Below are 17,656 nucleotides of genomic sequence, written 5' to 3' on the forward strand. Positions count from 1 at the left end.
TGTTCTATTAATGCCACTTTTAGAACAAATGATGCACAATGATGCACCACTGTTACCTGTATATATACTGTAGACCCTAATTTACTGAACCTTTTATCAAAACTGGAGCAGACAGATTCTGACAGATTCAGTTAAATGTTGAAAATGAAAGATATAAGCTGATTGGTTGTCATACACAGCTGCTTCAGTTTTGATCAATTCCCCTCAATATTGAAACAGGTAATTGTACAGATGGAATACATATATGAGAGCCTGCCAAAGTATTTGTGTTTCCATCCCTCCGACTATGAGATTGACATAGCCCTGCTACACAGCATAGTTGTGCACCTTGGTGGAACTGCACCAGAGAAAAAATAGATTTTTCTCTAGTGCAGTTACACCGATACTAATAATAATTTTAGGAATGCTCATTCAGTTTTCTAATCATTAATGGGGTCAAATTGATATTTGTTTTCAACCGCAGTGACAAGAAAAGGATGGAAAATTGGACAATTCTTTTGTATGAACAAATTTCTATCAGTGAACGTGGTTTTCATTTGAGAAAGTCCATTAACTCCAAAAGTGACCGTAACATGTAAACATTTTTTAATGTAATTTCAAACTGCATTCATCACGTTATCAAATGTACTAATGAGAAGTTTTCATAGAAACCAGTGACTGGACAGTGAAAGGAGAAGCAGCAGACTGAGAACCTCATCTCTTTGTCACTCTGCTCCCTCTTCCTCTGTAGGTGCCTTGCACAACTTCCTAAGATTCCTGTCCCTCTTCGAGTCTGAGCTCTGCAGTATAGTGGATTGCAAGGGGCTAATACCGAATTCAAGTACGAATTCAAGTACTCATACTGGTTGCCTGTAAAAAAATTAAAAATAAATGTAAAGATATATTATTGACTATACTGTTGCATTATTTGTATTTTTTATATCTGTCCAAAGCTTATCTTGGATAAATTGAAGCAGTGTTCACTTTAATCATCCAATCACACGCAACGTTTTTATAAACTCCCTATGCACGTTATTGGGTATCTAAAGAAAACATAGTATAGCTTTCCTCCGTGAACATTCTCTACTCTTTAGTAAATACACTATTAACAATCTCAATCTCAAACTAACCCAGGGAAAACAAATATGAATGCAAAGCATTCAACATGCACTTGAGATGCCGTTCAGTTTGAATTTCTATTTCTTTAATTAAGGCACAAAATGATCATTCCAATATCAGCATAAAATAATAAATACTCTTCAAAATTCCAAAAAAGCTTTTTAAAACCTGAGGTTCCAATGCAGGTAATACCCTAAATCAGGCTGCACCAAACCCCCAGTAGACATGTGCAGAGTAAAATATTTCGTTTCGGAATTTCGTTTTCGTCTGAAAACTTAATTTATTTAGTTACTCCCGAAATTCGTTTTTATTTATTTCGTTTTTCGTTCAAAAATTGCATTCGTCCGAAAATCCACATGAATTACGGTCGAATCTGTCTTGGAAGGCTTATGGTGTCTGTCGAATGTATAAAGAAGATTCGACGGAGCTAACTATATAGCATACTTTAGAACCCTATTAAAGTCTATGGGACTCCAACGTTCAAAATCTAAAGTTCTAATTTTAAAGGCTAATTTGCAAGTTACTGTCCTAAAAAGTGTTTGGGGACCCGGGTCCTGCCCCAGGGGACATGTATCAATGCAAAAAAAAGTTTTAAAAACGGCCGTTTTTTCGGGAGCAGTGATTTTAATAATGATTAAAGTGAAACAATAAAAGTGTAATATTCCTTTAAATTTCGTAGGGGGGGGTTGTCTATAGTATGCCTGTGAAGGGGCGCATGTTTCCCGTGCTTAGAATTGTCCCTGCACAAAGTGTCATTTATGCAGGAAAAAAAGTCCTTTAAAATCACTCGCAGCTATAATGAATTGTTGGCTCCCGTAATACAGAGAACACTCATTGAAAGTCATTGATAAAAAAATAAATAAATAAATAAATAAAAAAAAAAGCGTGGGGGTCCCCCAAATTCAATTACCAGGCCCTTCAGGTCTGGTATGGATATTAAGGAGAACCCTGCCTCAAATTTAAGAAAAAATTTGACGTGGGGTTCCCCCTAAATATCCATAACCAGACCCTTCAGGTCTGGTATGGATATTAAGGGGAACCCCGCGTCAAATTAAAAAAAAAATTGACGTGGGGTTCCCCCTAAAAATCCATACCAGACCCTTTATCCGAGCACGCAACCTGGCAGGCCGCAGGAAAAGAGGGGGGGACGAGAGAGCGGCCCCCCTCCCTCCTGAACCGTACCAGGCCACATGCCCTCAACATTGGGAGGATGCTTTGGGGGTCCGGGACCCCTCAAAGCACCTTGTCCCCATGTTGATGAGGACAAGGGCCTCATCCCCACAACCCTGGCCGGTGGTTGTGGAGGTCTGCGGGCGGGGGGCTTATCAGAATCTGGAAGCCCCCTTTAACAAGGGGACCCCCAGATCCCGGCCCCCCCCCTGTTTGAAATGGTAAGGGGGTACAAAAGTACCCCTACCATTTCACAAAGAAAGTGTAAAAAATGGTTAAATAAAACAAACACACTTTTGAAAAATTCCTTTATTAAAAATAAAAAAAAGATTCCAGCGGCGGTAATCCACTCTTGCTATCCAGCGACGGACGGTCAGCTCTCCATCGATGTCTAATGTCATCCAGCGCAGCGCAGCATCCTTCTTCTGTCTCCTCCACGGAGACACTGGAGGCATTCCGGCGCTGACGTTTCTTATATACGGAGGGCGGGGCCACCCGTCACCTGACCCCGCCCCCCTCTGACGCAAGGGGAAACCCGGGGTTCCCCGTGACGTATGGGTGACCCCGCCCCCCTCTGATGTAACGGAAACCTGCCTGTGTTACATCAGAGGGGTGCGGGTCACCCCTACGTCACGGGGAACCCCGGGTTTCCCCTTGCGTCAGAGGGGGGCGGGGTCAGGTGACGGGTGGCCCCGCCCACCCTATATAAGAAACGTCAAGCCGCCGGAATGTCTGTAGTGTCTCCTCCACGGAGACAGAAGAAGGATGCTGCGCTGCGCTGGATGACATTAGACATCGATGGAGAGCTGACCGTCCGTCGCTGGATAGCAAGAGTGGATTACCGCCGCTGGAATCTTTTTTTTATTTTTAATAAAGGAATTTTTCAAAAGTGTGTTTGTTTTATTTAACCATTTTTTACACTTTCTTTGTGAAATGGTAGGGGTACTTTTGTACCCCCTTACCATTTCAAACAGGGGGGGGGGGCCGGGATCTGGGGGTCCCCTTGTTAAAGGGGGCTTCCAGATTCTGATAAGCCCCCCGCCCGCAGACCTCCACAACCACCGGCCAGGGTTGTGGGGATGAGGCCCTTGTCCTCATCAACATGGGGACAAGGTGCTTTGAGGGGTCACGGACCCCCAAAGCATCCTCCCAATGTTGAGGGCATGTGGCCTGGTACGGTTCAGGAGGGAGGGGGGGCCGCTCTCTCGTCCCCCCCTCTTTTCCTGCGGCCTGCCAGGTTGCGTGCTCGGATAAAGGGTCTGGTATGGATTTTTAGGGGGAACCCCATGTCAAATTTTTTTTAAATTTGATGCGGGGTTCCCCTTAATATCCATACCAGACCTGAAGGGTCTGGTTATGGATATTTAGGGGGAACCCCACGTCAAATTTTTTCTTAAATTTGAGGCAGGGTTCCCCTTAATATCCATACCAGACCTGAAGGGCCTGGAAATTGAATTTGGGGGACCCCCACGCTTTTTTTTTATTTATTTATTTATTTTTTTATCAATGACTTTCAATGAGTGTTCTCTGTATTACGGGAGCCGACAATTCATAATAGCTGCGAGTGATTTTAAAGGACTTTTTTTCCTGCATAAATGACACTTTGTGCAGGGACAATTCTAAGCACGGGAAACATGCGCCCCTTCACAGGCATACTATAGACAACCCCCCCCTACGAAATTTAAAGGAATATTACACTTTTATTGTTTCACTTTAATCATTATTAAAATCACTGCTCCCGAAAAAACGTCAGTTTTTAAAACTTTTTTTTGCATTGATACATGTCCCCTGGGGCAGGACCCGGGTCCCCAAACACTTTTTAGGACAGTAACTTGCAGAATCTTTTCTCTCTGTCAAATCTTTTTTCTCTGTCGAATATTTTCTCTATATAATCTTGGACTAATAGAGGTAAGGTTAGGCACATTCGACCACAGGTTCTATAGACACAGATTGTTGTCAGAGTCATGTCGAATCTCCTATTCTATATCGAACTGTTGTAACAATGAAAACGAAAATAAAGCATTTATTTATGTCGGATCTTTCGTTTTTCGGATTTTGTGCTTTCGTTATCGTTTGTCAAAACGAAAACGAAAATAGCTGAAATTCGGACGAAAATGCATTCGGACGAAAACGAATGCACATGTCTAACCCCCAGTGCTGCAAGGTGGCAGTGCTAACCACTGAGTCTGCCTGCTGCCTATACAAAGAACGGTTACACTGTAAAAAGCTAGAATAAAACAGATTGCCTATATAATCTATTCATTCTTTTTATGGATATTATTTTCTACGCAGCTTTCCCGATTTGGCGTGTTGGTCCTAAATATCATTAAACGCTTCTGGCATCAGCTTAGAGAGTTGGTGCATTATTCTACATTGTGCTGGAGAGCTATGCCAGCAGCATTTACATATCACACTTTAGGATCTTCTTACAATCGTGAAAAGCGTGCCTTCTTAAGTATGCAGTGTTCCCAGTCTCTGTTGGTGTTACCTTTGCAGTAATGACTTTGCCCCATTTTCTTTGCATAATGCAAAAAACAATGAGATGCTTTCCTCTAGAAATGGTAATGATGCACAGATCTTAAAAGTCCAGCGTCCTAGATACTGAACAAGCAATTTGCAATTATAAAACTGAAAAACTGAAGCATGTCTATCCATGTATTTCTAATCTAAAAGCTTGTTTGTTTATAGGCCATACACATAGCAGCATGCAATTACTTGTTTTCAAGAAGTTTAAAACTGGGTGTTAACTATGGCTATAAATATAAGTATTAAGGATGGTTACAAATATGATGCATATAAAGAGATTATAAAAGGAAAATAAAGAAGTGAGTTGAGGTGGTTTAAGTAATTTAACAAAATACATGGAAAAAAATGTACGTGTGTGTGTGTGTATATATATATATATATATATATATATATATATATATATATATATATATATATAAAATTATATTAAATCTTTATATTATTTTTATCAGACTTCTTTTGTTGGTTTTTTGGTTGCTTAAATGCCTGGCAATACTTATGTATTACTCTATATTTACATTTAGTAAAATATAGATAAACCCAAAATACTTTTTTTTCCATTAAGATAGGAGTTTAACCTCTAAGTTTTTATGTGCCATCTGTGTGTTCACTTTTCCTTCATTTTCTGTCCAGTAGACACAACAGGAAGTTATAACAAATCTCTCTAAAGTGATAACCACTGAGTCTGCCTGCTGCTCCCTTTATAGATGGTTCTAGCTGAAAATGAAAATGTTGGATTCTCCCTGATATTCAGTTCCAGTGGCAGTAGTCACTCGGATCAGATAGAGAGTAAATCTCCATAATAGGGACACAATAAAAACCTCTTACCGCTCAGTACAAAAAAAAACGGCTTTAGATATATTTTATGTCAGATCCACAAAATACATGATGACATTTGTGCCATTGTGGTCAATGGCAATGTTCAAGTCAGTGGGTGTTCTTTCTGTAGCTTTAGAGTCTTTGACTGTGATGCATATTTTGTTTTTTTTTATTTTCTGGGCCGTTTCACATGTATTTAACTGCATTTCTATAACATCTGCTTTAATCTTACTCATTTTTAAACATTTTTTTGGAGCTAGGGGCAACTTTCAGTTACATTGTAGTCAGCAGGAGAGAATTTCCCACTTTGATAAATGTGCCCCTACATATTTTGTTTCATTGTAGCACATAATTTACCTCTAAAAATAGTGACTGCATAAACAACGTGCTATTAATCTGAGAAGGATGATACTAATAACCTTTTCCATCATAACCCAACAAATCCTGCCAGTGTATTTCTTGACTTGAAGTCAAAAGGCTGTTCTTTCAATAAATAGAGGAGCCATATAGGTATAAGAAATAATAAAAAGTAAATCAACAACAGTTTGTAAAGTATGAAATCATTTCATTTACAGATTAGAAAGTGTTCAATGTAATTAGCTATATGAAAAAGCTAGAGTGCAACAAACTCCTGTAAACCCTAAATCCAGCTTTTGGATGCCATTAGTTCCTAGAAAATTAATGTTATGTTTCTGTCAATAGATGTCATTAAACAAGGTCCTCTGTACTGCGTATATGTACTGACATGTTCAGTTGCAGGCCAGCCCAGGGAAGCTATCCTTGTCTTAAACCCCATTAAAATGAAGGGGGTTTCGGTTTTTTCATTTTCTCTATGGCCCGTTCTTTAAGGAACCATTTTTTTTTATTTTCTCCAATTCTCTGTTTCTCCATTTTCCTTCTTGACATCTTCCCTTTTCACATCTCCATGTCACAAACGTGGGTGAAAGACGACCCGTGATTTTCTTGTGCAATCTCAGGGCATTAAAACCAGTTCTGTGCTTGGTTTTGCCTGCACTTCTTGTTATGGGCTGACAAATGTCTCTCAAGTGTGCACCTCTGAAGTCAGCCCATCAAAAATATTGGTATGGTTGTATTTCCACCAATAAAGATAGGGCACATCACCTGCAATAAACTGACAAAAGCTATAAAAAATTTCATAAATACCTTTTTTAATCTATATAATGCAGGTCACGTGATTGCTTTTCTTCTTCTTAGCTCTGACCTGTGTTGGGTGATGGGCTAAACCATAACATATCACATGTCGGGCTGCATTTAGTTTTTTTACACCCATGCAGAGTGCAGCTGAGCTGTGAGCCAAGCATCTAGACATGTGCAATCCCCTTTGTAACTAATCGGAATTCGGACAAATTTGACATCTTTCGGACTTTCAGATGCATCCGAATGTCTGAAGAAAAAAATCATTAATTTCAACTAATACAAAATAAATTATAACGAAAATAACAAATTAATTTGGCATGATTTGTTAATTTGTTAAAGGTCTAATGAAACAAAAGGTCAACTCAGAGTAAATCGTACAGTCCAATCAGCTGATTTATTTTGTGCTGGAGGTTGGATAACTAGCAAAGTGCATTCCTGAGAACTGAGTGAGAAGGGTATTATATGGAATTTGAGCATAGGAGAAGAGATGTTGTCATTGTGTGTGTTAATGGATACAGTAAACAAACGACTTTCCGAACTATGAATCCTTATCATGAATATATATACTCTACAGAAAAAACAAATGATCTGAAAACGAATTAATGTAACATAACGGATATAACTGAATGAAATTTTGTATTTTATGAATGAAAATTAAACAAAACTAAATTTTCCATTGTGCACAAGTCTAAAAGCATCTAATCTGCCATGCAGGTGTTGCTGCCTTTGATGTGGCCTCTAGGAGAATTATACCACATAAGTAAGCCATGAGTAGACATTTCTTACTTGAGTAGACATGACTAAATTGCTAGAGGAACGGGAGCATACACACTGAAGTAGCAATGCTGCAGAAGCTCAATGAGCCCAAAGATAGTTGCCACTGAGAAGAAGGTAGTCTGAATGACTGGCAGGATCAATGGTTAGTTTCTCTGAAAGAAGTGTTTAATAAAAAAAAACAAAGGGAATACAAAGATTAAAAAAAAATGTATTAGGGTTTACAACCGCTTTAACAACCTTGATTTACTTACAGTTTTTTTGCTCATGAAAAACTAACATCTTCTGACTACATCATTATTCATGTTTGGATCTGTGGGGCCTTTGTGGCCATGCACACATACTGCATTTTGTTGGCCCTGGGGTTTGTGTGCTAAGGACTTTATCTATAAATCTGTTGTCTCGCTGTCACATGACCCCTGTTTGACCACAAATGACTGTACTAACAAACATTGTGCAGGCATGGTCCACATGTGGAATACAAGTGGCTGTGCTGAAACACATTAGATTGAAGACATGGTTTCCACCAGGAACCCAGCCCAAAACAATTATTTGCAGCCAATGCTGGAGAAATTGCATGTAGACAGGAAGTGACTGAAAAAAACACGGAGACTGGCAGCACTGAGATGCAAAGAAGGATGAACAGAAATGGTAAAAGGATATATTATGAAAAATATGGCAATTTATGATATACAGTATTTATGATATCAATGTATTATAGACAATTACAACTAGTATGTTGCTGTTTGCCTTACAAAACAGCTCTATATTCTTTTTGTTTAGTGTTATAAAAAGAGCCTCACGGGCTAAAAAAAGGATAGTGAGAAAAAATTTGATGAACACAAGAAAAAAATAAAATGCGCATTAACAAACTGAATTATTTTATCTTTCTGGTACAATGTAAATTGAATTCTCTTGGCATGTACTACCTAAAGTCATGAGAAAAAGTCTTGCTAACAAAAACAGAACTTTAAAGGGAAAAAATAGGATTGTAGCTTGAAGAAAAACCATTTAACGCTTGAAAAAAGACAAGCTGATTATCCCAAATATATTTCAATATGAAAAAAATATTTTTCTCATTCTTTTATCCTTTATTAAATTAAGTGAATTGTATCTTTGATGTCCGAAGTATGTTTTGATTTTCTCAACTTTAGGTTTTTATTGTGTTTTCTGTGCTGGTGGGGTACTGTTTCATTACTCACAGAAGTTGCTTCTCATACATACATAGGTTTAAAACAATTCAATTCAATTCATTAGTCATGGTTTTCCAGTGCTGTGGTTTCAGTTAATCCCTAGGTATGTATTGGAGTTGTTAGGTTGATTACTATTGGTCACACGATATTTCTGCCATATGTGTCACAGGTGGGTGAATTCAACTGTGTAAAGATAATTGGCCTATCAAAATACATTTTTCCATCCTGCCTCTGACACCCTGGGTCTAGATATGACTGACGAGTCTATTGAGAAGTTTAATGCAATGTAAATATAAAGTCATTAATGTGATGCATAAATGGCATATCATAATTAATATATTCCCTTCCTGCTCCTCCTAGCTCTAAGCTGCAATGAAAATGATGGAGACCACATGGACAGAGACCAACAGTACACTCCCAACCAGAAAACCAAACGCATGAGGACCTCTTTCAAACACCATCAGCTCCGGACAATGAAATCCTACTTTGCTATTAACCATAATCCAGATGCCAAGGACTTAAAGCAACTAGCTCAGAAGACTGGTTTAACCAAAAGAGTTTTACAGGTAAATAAATAGAAAATCCCATATTCAATTTTTTTACAAATGTGAACAAAAATGAAATGATGTGAGAAGAAAAGTATGTTGCCACTTTTTTCAAATTGATGTACATTCCCACAAAAAAACGAATGATATCATATAGATGTTCTACACAGAGCGATTCTGTTATTTAGGAATACATTAAAAATATAATTCTTAATTCTCATGTCTGTTATATTTTTTTAACTCCAGTTTAACTTATAAACAACTACACTGGAAGCCCCCTTGTTGTAACTGTCTGTAGGTGTTTACTGATTATTTACAACAAATACAATTATTTTTAACCTAAAATATATATATATATATATATATATATATATATATATATATATATATATATATACACATACACAGTATATTTTTTTCTTTCACCAATTTAATATAGTTCTTTCCTTATTTTTTTAAAATCCAACTTAAAATTGTTCAAATATTAGTATTTTTATATTACATTTGTGTATATAACAAAATAAATTTTTTGTTACTCTATGCTTGTACAGGCTTTAAAAAACATATTTATAAAATGCAACATTATTTTTTTATTTTAGTTTTGCACAGTCGAACTAACAGCAACAACCTGTGTTGCTGGAGTGCACTGACTGTGTTGATGGCCATTTGAAGAGCTTCCTTTAGATAACACTGCATTCTGTAGATATACTACTATAAAATAATTGCCCCATGGCAAAAAACACATAAAAATGTATGCACTTTGACCACAAGGTGATATTTGAGAGCCTCTGTATGCATAAAAGAGCAAGAAAGGTAATGCATACTATTTAAAAAATTTATGGTTTGCCTTCCTTGCCTTACAGTATCACATTTGTAAGAAAAGTGGAACTGCCCTTTAAGGTATTTTAATTTTTTTTTTTAATAATGACAAACACACATCCCTTTGGAATATTAGAGTCAATGTAAAAAAATACTTTTAATAGTATTTTACTCAAATGAAAATACAATAAAATAAAATAAAAAAAGCATGTCTCTTAACCTGACAATACCAGCCCAACACACTAGTTATACAGTATGTGCAGTGCATAAACCTCTTAAAGAGTGACCTCCAAAATTGGACCCCCTCCTAAAACACTAGCTAAGTAAAAACAACGTAACGTGTAAAAAAAAACAAAAAAAAAACGATATTTTAGATAATATAAACTTGTCTGTTTTATTACTAAATATTTTTATGAATACTAAAAAGTAAATTCACAAAAGTATATATTTTTTGTTTTCTCATAAAGATTCATTAGAGCAAGTAAAGCAATGGATTATGGGAAATCCATGCTTTGCCAATGTTAATTAATTAGGCAGCATTAATGCAGCTATTGTGATAGTAACCCATATGACTGGTGCTTGCAGTAGGGAGAGGGGGCATATTTTTGTTCATAATTTATAGTGCATGTCAAGGTAAAGTAAAAAAAAAACATATGCAGACATGTCTCTAATACATAGCCATTTCCCTGTGTTTTTACCTTTGCAAGTACCTTGCAAGTAAGAAAATACCTGATGATCTGCCTGAAGTGCACTCATTCCTTAATTCTCAGTTGTGGATAACAACACTTTGGGATTGATTTACTAAAGCTGGACAGTGCAAAATATGGTGCAGCTGTGCATGGTAGCCAATCAGCTTCTAACTTCAGCTTATTCAGTTAAGTTTTGACAATAAAACCTGGAAGCTAATTGGTTCCTACGCAGAGCTGCACCAGATTTTGCACTCTCCAGTTTTAGTAAATCAACCACACAGCTTTTTGTTAATGATTTGTTGTCAGTCCTACCCAACTTTACATATAGGTTTTAAAAAAAAATAAAAAAGACAGAAAAAAAAGGAAAAAGTGATGAGTTGGTGGATTCAAGTTTGGCTTTAAACTTTAATGTGGGAGCCAATTAGTGATCTGCTGTTGATAAAAGTTTTTTTATTTGATCATCTCTAAAAAAATGATATATCTCTGCAGCAAGAATAATAGCTTTCTTGATAGCAAATCCTATGGCAGTGTTGGGAACTTTAGTGTAGAGATCTCTCTACTATAGATCTTAAGGTGGTTTGTGGATGATTAGTCACACATAGGCCTCTGATTTACTAAACTCCAAAGTCCAAAAATGTTTCAGATTCACAAGAAGGTACTTGTATGTATTTATAGAAAACAAAATCATGTGCATTTGTCTGTTGGTATAATGTCAGAGTCGGCACAAAGTCAAGCAATAACAAAAAGCAGAGTGTTCCTAAAGAGTGATTGCTAGCCGTTGAAGCAGCTAAGACATTTATTAGGAGCCATAGCAGAGGTATCCTGTACTACATACCAAAAAGATTAAGGAAAGAAGGAGAAACATTGTCTCTGGGGTGGTAATGGTTGTTTTGATTTTTTTGAATTGTCAATTTTTCATTTTGTGATTAACAGTCTTTTTTAACCCCCCTAGCGGTAATCCCGAGTCTGGCTCGGGTTAGGAATTTACTGATAGAAGCGGTAACCCCGAGCCAGACTCGGGATCGCTTAGCTGGATGCAGGGGAGGACACAGTGAGACTTACTTACCTTGTCCCCTGGATCCAGCGATGTCCGCCGCGCTGTGTGATCGAGCTGTCCTCCGCTCGATTCACAGTGCCGAATGCCGCCGAGCTCCGTTCCCTGCTACGTTACGACGCATGGGAGTGGAGAACGGCGGCAAATTCAAAAAAGTAAAAATACACAAAACACACACAGCACTGTAATCTTACAGATTACAGTGCTGTATTAAAAAATACACACCCCCTTTGTCCCTAGTGGTCTGTGCAACGCCCTGCGTGCACTTTTATATTATAAATACAGTTTTTTCTGCCTGGAATTTGGAGATTGTCCATAGCAACCAAAACGTGTCCCTTTTTCAGTGTTTTAGGATTTGATTACATTATTGAATAATTTTTATTATTCTTTATTATATTATAAAATTTATCATACTCGGGATGTCTGCTAGACTCTGGTTTGAAGAGATTTAAGAGCGTTATTCCTAAGAATTACAGGACTAACAAACTTACAAAATAAAACGCCAGATTTCCATGCAAAATAATTGTACCACTTTCAGCACCTAATTCCAGACTGAATCATACCAGGGAGGTTAATGACAATATTGTTTGAATAAACTATATAACCTTTTCACTTAGTCTGGATATATGTCTCAGGAAGTAACCACTTTTCTAGGGTGAAGCCTTTTTCTTCTTCCCCTAATCTTTTTGTATGTTGTTGGTTTGGTTACATGGAACTACAATGTGTGTATGGGGCCACCAGACGATTCTATTGCTCTAATGTTACAAATATTATTAGTATCCTGTACTACCCAACAAATTAAACTAAATAATATAAAACAGAATAAATGCTTGGACAGCAATAACCAACTAAATTGTAAATTTGTTGCTTATCAAAAAGACAAATAACACTTCTGTGCTACACAGATCATAGATTACATTAAACCACATCAAATATAACACCCCCCCAAAATGTTTTAAAAATGTACACATTTAGGATTTAGGTACATTTTTAATGCCACATCAATCGAATAGTGAACTAAGCCTAAACTCTTCTCAAATGTAAAAAAAAAAAATTGGTTTAACTTGCCAGCTGCTAAATATCAGCAGGAGAAACCGAGCCTAATTTTGTACTTAAACACCTACATTAATATAGGAATTGAATCAATGCACCAGTTGCAAAATAGGCTTGCAATATGTTTTGCTCATGCAAAAAGATTAGCCTAGGATAATTAAAGTCCTAACAGTTTACTGAATCAAGTTTGCTGAATTTTTTTTTAGCAAATTAAATTTGATCATAATTATATAGCCATTTCACCCTTTAAAGCAGGGGTGCTCAACCTGTGGCTCTCCAGCTGTTGTGAAACTAGAAGTCCCATCATGCCTCTGCTTTTGGGAGTCATGCTTGTACTTTTCAGCCTTACCATGCCTCATGGGACTTGTAGTTCTGCAACAGCTGGAGAGCCACAGGTTGAGCACCCCTGCTTTAGAGGGCTGGGTTCATACTGTGCCCCTGCTATTATATAAATATGTACTGTAAATGTGTATGAATGGTTGTAAAAAATAAGGTTGTCACCAGCAACAAGTACCACTAACCCAAAGATCACATCTACCCCCACTATAAGGTGTGCCATACTGTACTTGTAATAAGCTTCTGGAATAATAATACACAAACGCATCTGGTTGTGAGTACTAAAGCAATAACATTTTAGCTCGCTATGTGTGCTAATATTATTTTGAGATTAATATGTACATATACTGTATAATATACATAGAGTAGTATGCGGTTATCTCTCAGGAGATAAATACTGGGCAGCAAAGATCAGTTTTTAATGATATGTGTTTAATTACACTATACAGTATATAGGATATCTAAGGCACTCCAAATACTCCACACCAAACATGGCAAATTATCTGTTGCAAACATTAGGCAAGTTTACTATCAATTTGTCTCTAAATGGAATGTACTGTCTTCCGTCTTTAGATTGTGGAAAAGTTGGCTACAGCGTTAAAAAAAGAAGATATCCCTTTATCACTTTGGCTGTGAAAGGAAAAAAGGGTCCTTGCCAGCCATTGACAAGCTAGCCTCAGAAAAATTCACATCTAAATGTATCTTTAAATGCCTTATTTGAAATAATGTCTGTGTGCATTTGTTTATTAGGAAACAGATGGAAATGTGAACAAAAAAATGGAAGGTGAAAGAGTTAATTTGCATATGTGTTCGATTATGTAACTATATTAAATAAGCAAAGGTGTTTTACAATATGCACTCACTGTATAATTATAAATAATTTATAATATATAAGTATCACTCCTTATGCTTGGTGCTAAACAGTGAAACTGCTTAACCTTGCCTAATCCTGTTTTACTTCACCTATTCCAGGTATGGTTTCAAAATGCACGAGCCAAATTTAGACGGAATCTTCTGAGACAAGAAAATAATGGAGTAGACAAAACATCAGATTCCACTCTTCAAGTTGGGACTCCATCAGGACCAGCCTCTGAAATTTCCAATGCTTCTATGAGCCCTGCCACTACCCCAACTACATTAACAGACTTGACTAACCCTACAATGCCAACTGTGACATCTGTACTGACTTCGGTACCTGGTAGCTTGGACGTGCATGAGTCTCGAAGTCCTCCACAAACAACACTCACAAATCTCTTCTGATGACTCTTCAAAACTTCATTAAACAACAAAAAAGAGATTATTTTTAGTCAATTTCCAAGTGTATTTTAATAGAGACTTTGTTCAATGAATAAATTACATTTTTGGGGAACATTCTCAGAGAAGAGTTCATTGTGCTGGTGTTTTGATAAACTGAAGAATTGGTTGGAAGATGTATCTGCAACACAACATTTGTGTACCTGTACAGTTTTGTGGACTAAAAATAAGGGAAAGAACCATTAATTTAAGTTGGCTGAATCTTCTGTATTCTCAAAGACTGTTATGTGCCTTATATACTGTCTTATCAACATACATTTTCTCTCTGTATATTTATGACCAGAACTAAATTGTTAAAAGTTTGTTACTTTTCAAATAGTCCTAAAAAGTTTCTTTGCTTAGACTTTTTCTGGCAGAATTATGGAGCGAGTAATGTAAAATGTGAGCATTCATAGATAATTTGGTGGTTTCTGTCCATCACAACATTTGCACTGGTAACTACATCCAGACACGTTTACTGGGCTTACCAGTAACCTTGGGGTAAAGAGACTTTCCACAGGGATCTTAAAATTGTCTAGTGTGATATATAACCTCTTTAGATTTTGAGAATGCTAATATATTGATATCTTAAACCATGCATACCTCCCAAAATGTACATATTTTGGTGGAAAACAGCCTCAGCTTTATGACCCATGAAGAAGCAGGACTTAGTGTAAGTGGTTGGAGTTTCACCTGAACAGGGGCTGGAATAGGAAAACCTGTATGGTACTTACATTTTCCAGTTTTACATTTTAGGATGTTGGGAGGTGTGAGAGTGGTATGACCCTGTCTACTCTAGTCCACAAAGTAATTATTTTTCCATTTAGGATTAGGAATTAAAGAAATTGGCTAACTGGAAATAAGTATTAAATACAATGCACAATGTTTGACTAGCATTTAAACAAACAGTTAAGGTTTTGAGAGTAAAAGGTTCACCTACCACTGTTTTAACTACTCTTAATTTGTTTTAAATCTCATATACTATACTGTTCACTGTGAAAACTAGTTTACAACTGGTGAGAAACAAGGATTTCTAAAGTCATTAAAATGTTGTTCATGAGATTAGTTGTCTCTGCCACAACAGTCACCAGAATTCAGTATTAACATTTACAGACATTTTTATTGAAGGACTAAAAGACAAACCACATACTGTACATACATGGTTTTAAAGTGCTGCACCCATAATCGAAATAAGTGATACACAACCACTATAAGCCAACCAGAACCAACTCCACTAATAAGCCCACATGTACTCTTACAGCAAAGATCTCCAGAAAAATCAATACATTAATGAATCATTCTTCTAGACTTTGTGGCTCAACTAGAATACAAAGAAGGCCATGATACTATCATCTGGAGTTGTTTCAATTAGATTATTTAAAACTGTATATAACCCATAAACACATTTAATATATTGCAGTTCCTTAGATGTGGTGGCTGCATTCGTTTTTTGTCAGGCCGTTTTTTGCTTATTTTCACCTGGTGATTCTGCAGATAAAACATCCTGTCCTAGGGTGGCTCCACTCACTCCATTGTATCAATGGAGAAGCTATGGGCTGCTCTCCTAATTTGGACTATACGCATGTCTTCTTCTCTTCTTCTCCATTACATGGAGGGCAGTGGAATTTGTAGTTTACAGAAGATAGCTAAAAAAAAAACATTGTTTGTCATTTCAGCTCAATTCACAGAAGGTTACAGGGACTCTTGACTTCTGGCAGGATAACAGGTATTTTCTGAACTTGCTTTCTTAGCCTGCAAAATAAAACGAATGCAGCTGCCACATTTACAGACTATATGAATTTTTTGTTCTAGGGTTAGATATCCTTTAAATCAAAATATACAGTACACGCCACATGAACTACGGGGTTTGACTGTCCAACGAGTTCTTAAAAAAAATTGACACAAAATTGCACTTGACTGTTTCATAGCCATTTTAAGAGTGGATTGTAGAGTCCTTGCACTGATGAGAATCACCATGCTCGCATCATTTTAAGTCTTAAATATACTGATAAGATTGGATGTAAATACAAATGAAGCTCACCCTTATGCAGATGAGGAAATTCAGAAAGGCACATTCTAGCACTCCTAGGTTTTAATATATTTTGTTCAGTGCCACACCTGCCTGAAACACTTTGGAATAAGTTACAGGCCAGTCCTGACTCTGAGAGAGTCGCCAGAAGTATTTAGAAATAATGCCCTTAATAACTAAACTCATTCTTAGCTAGTGTTTATTAATACCATTGGTAAAGCCAATTCGAAACAACCATCCTTGTATAAACTTATGGCCTGTGTGTAATCTTTTTGTAAAGTTTTGTTTGGTCTCTGAAAAAAAGGTATAAAGCAGGAAAATAATTATACTAATAAACAAAGGCTGCTTCTTTTATTATGTGTTGGGCCCATTCCATTTTTTAGCACAGTGGTACTATGAGCTGGCTCTCTTGTCTGTGTTGAATTATTTTCTCCATCAGTTTCACCTTACCAGTGAAGGGTCATTGGAGTTGTATATTAACATCAGCAGTAGCCAAGACTTAAGTATAGCTGCTTTAGCATATTGTGACAAATTTCCCCTATTTGTAATGTTGGATAAGGTCAGAACAATTCTGAGATGTTGTTGCATCTTTTGGATGGATACTTTTACCTCAACAATGCTTAATTTTTAAGATAGAATGAATGTTTGCCTTTTTGTTCTTGTTTAATACAGAAACATTAGTGTTCTTGATATGAAGAATAAATTTTGGCCGTGACATGAGTAATTGTTGTATACAGGTTGAATTACATTTTTTTACTTTTTGATATATACATATATATATATATATATATATATATATATATATATATATATATTTTTTTTTTTTTACTGTTTTATATGCAGGGGAAATTTGTGCATCTGTAGGTACTGGCCCAATAAAAACAATAGGCTGCGTTCAGAACAGTAAAAAAAAAAAAAAGAATGCTGAAGAGACATTTAGGCATCTATGTGCAAGAGGCCTTAGTATATGCAAAATACTTAGCATTAAGTCATGCACTTGTAGCGGTGCCATATTTATAAATGCACACTCTCATGCTGGCTCAGCATTCGGGTCCACTGGTGTGTGTACCTTGCTAAACTATGACTGGACTGAGATAAAA

General features: G+C 36.7%; 1 protein-coding gene across 3 annotated transcripts in view; it reads left to right on the plus strand.

The window, feature by feature from the left end:
- LHX2 (LIM homeobox 2) overlaps positions 1-16,910 on the plus strand; it is a 56,472-nt gene extending 39,562 nt beyond the window's left edge. For all 3 annotated transcript variants that reach the window (XM_077478831.1, XM_077478830.1, XM_077478829.1), the window contains exons 4-5: positions 9,099-9,304; positions 14,207-16,910. In XM_077478831.1, the coding sequence (XP_077334957.1) occupies positions 9,099-9,304; positions 14,207-14,494 (494 nt within the window). In that variant the 3' untranslated portion in view covers positions 14,495-16,910. The remainder of the gene's footprint in view (positions 1-9,098; positions 9,305-14,206) is intronic.
- The last annotated feature ends 746 nt before the right edge of the window (positions 16,911-17,656 follow it).

Source organism: Lithobates pipiens, unplaced genomic scaffold, assembly GCF_037356315.1.
Source record: "Lithobates pipiens isolate NorthernLeopardFrog02 unplaced genomic scaffold, aLitPip1_a1.2 Scaffold_1, whole genome shotgun sequence".
NCBI lineage: Eukaryota > Metazoa > Chordata > Amphibia > Anura > Ranidae > Lithobates > Lithobates pipiens.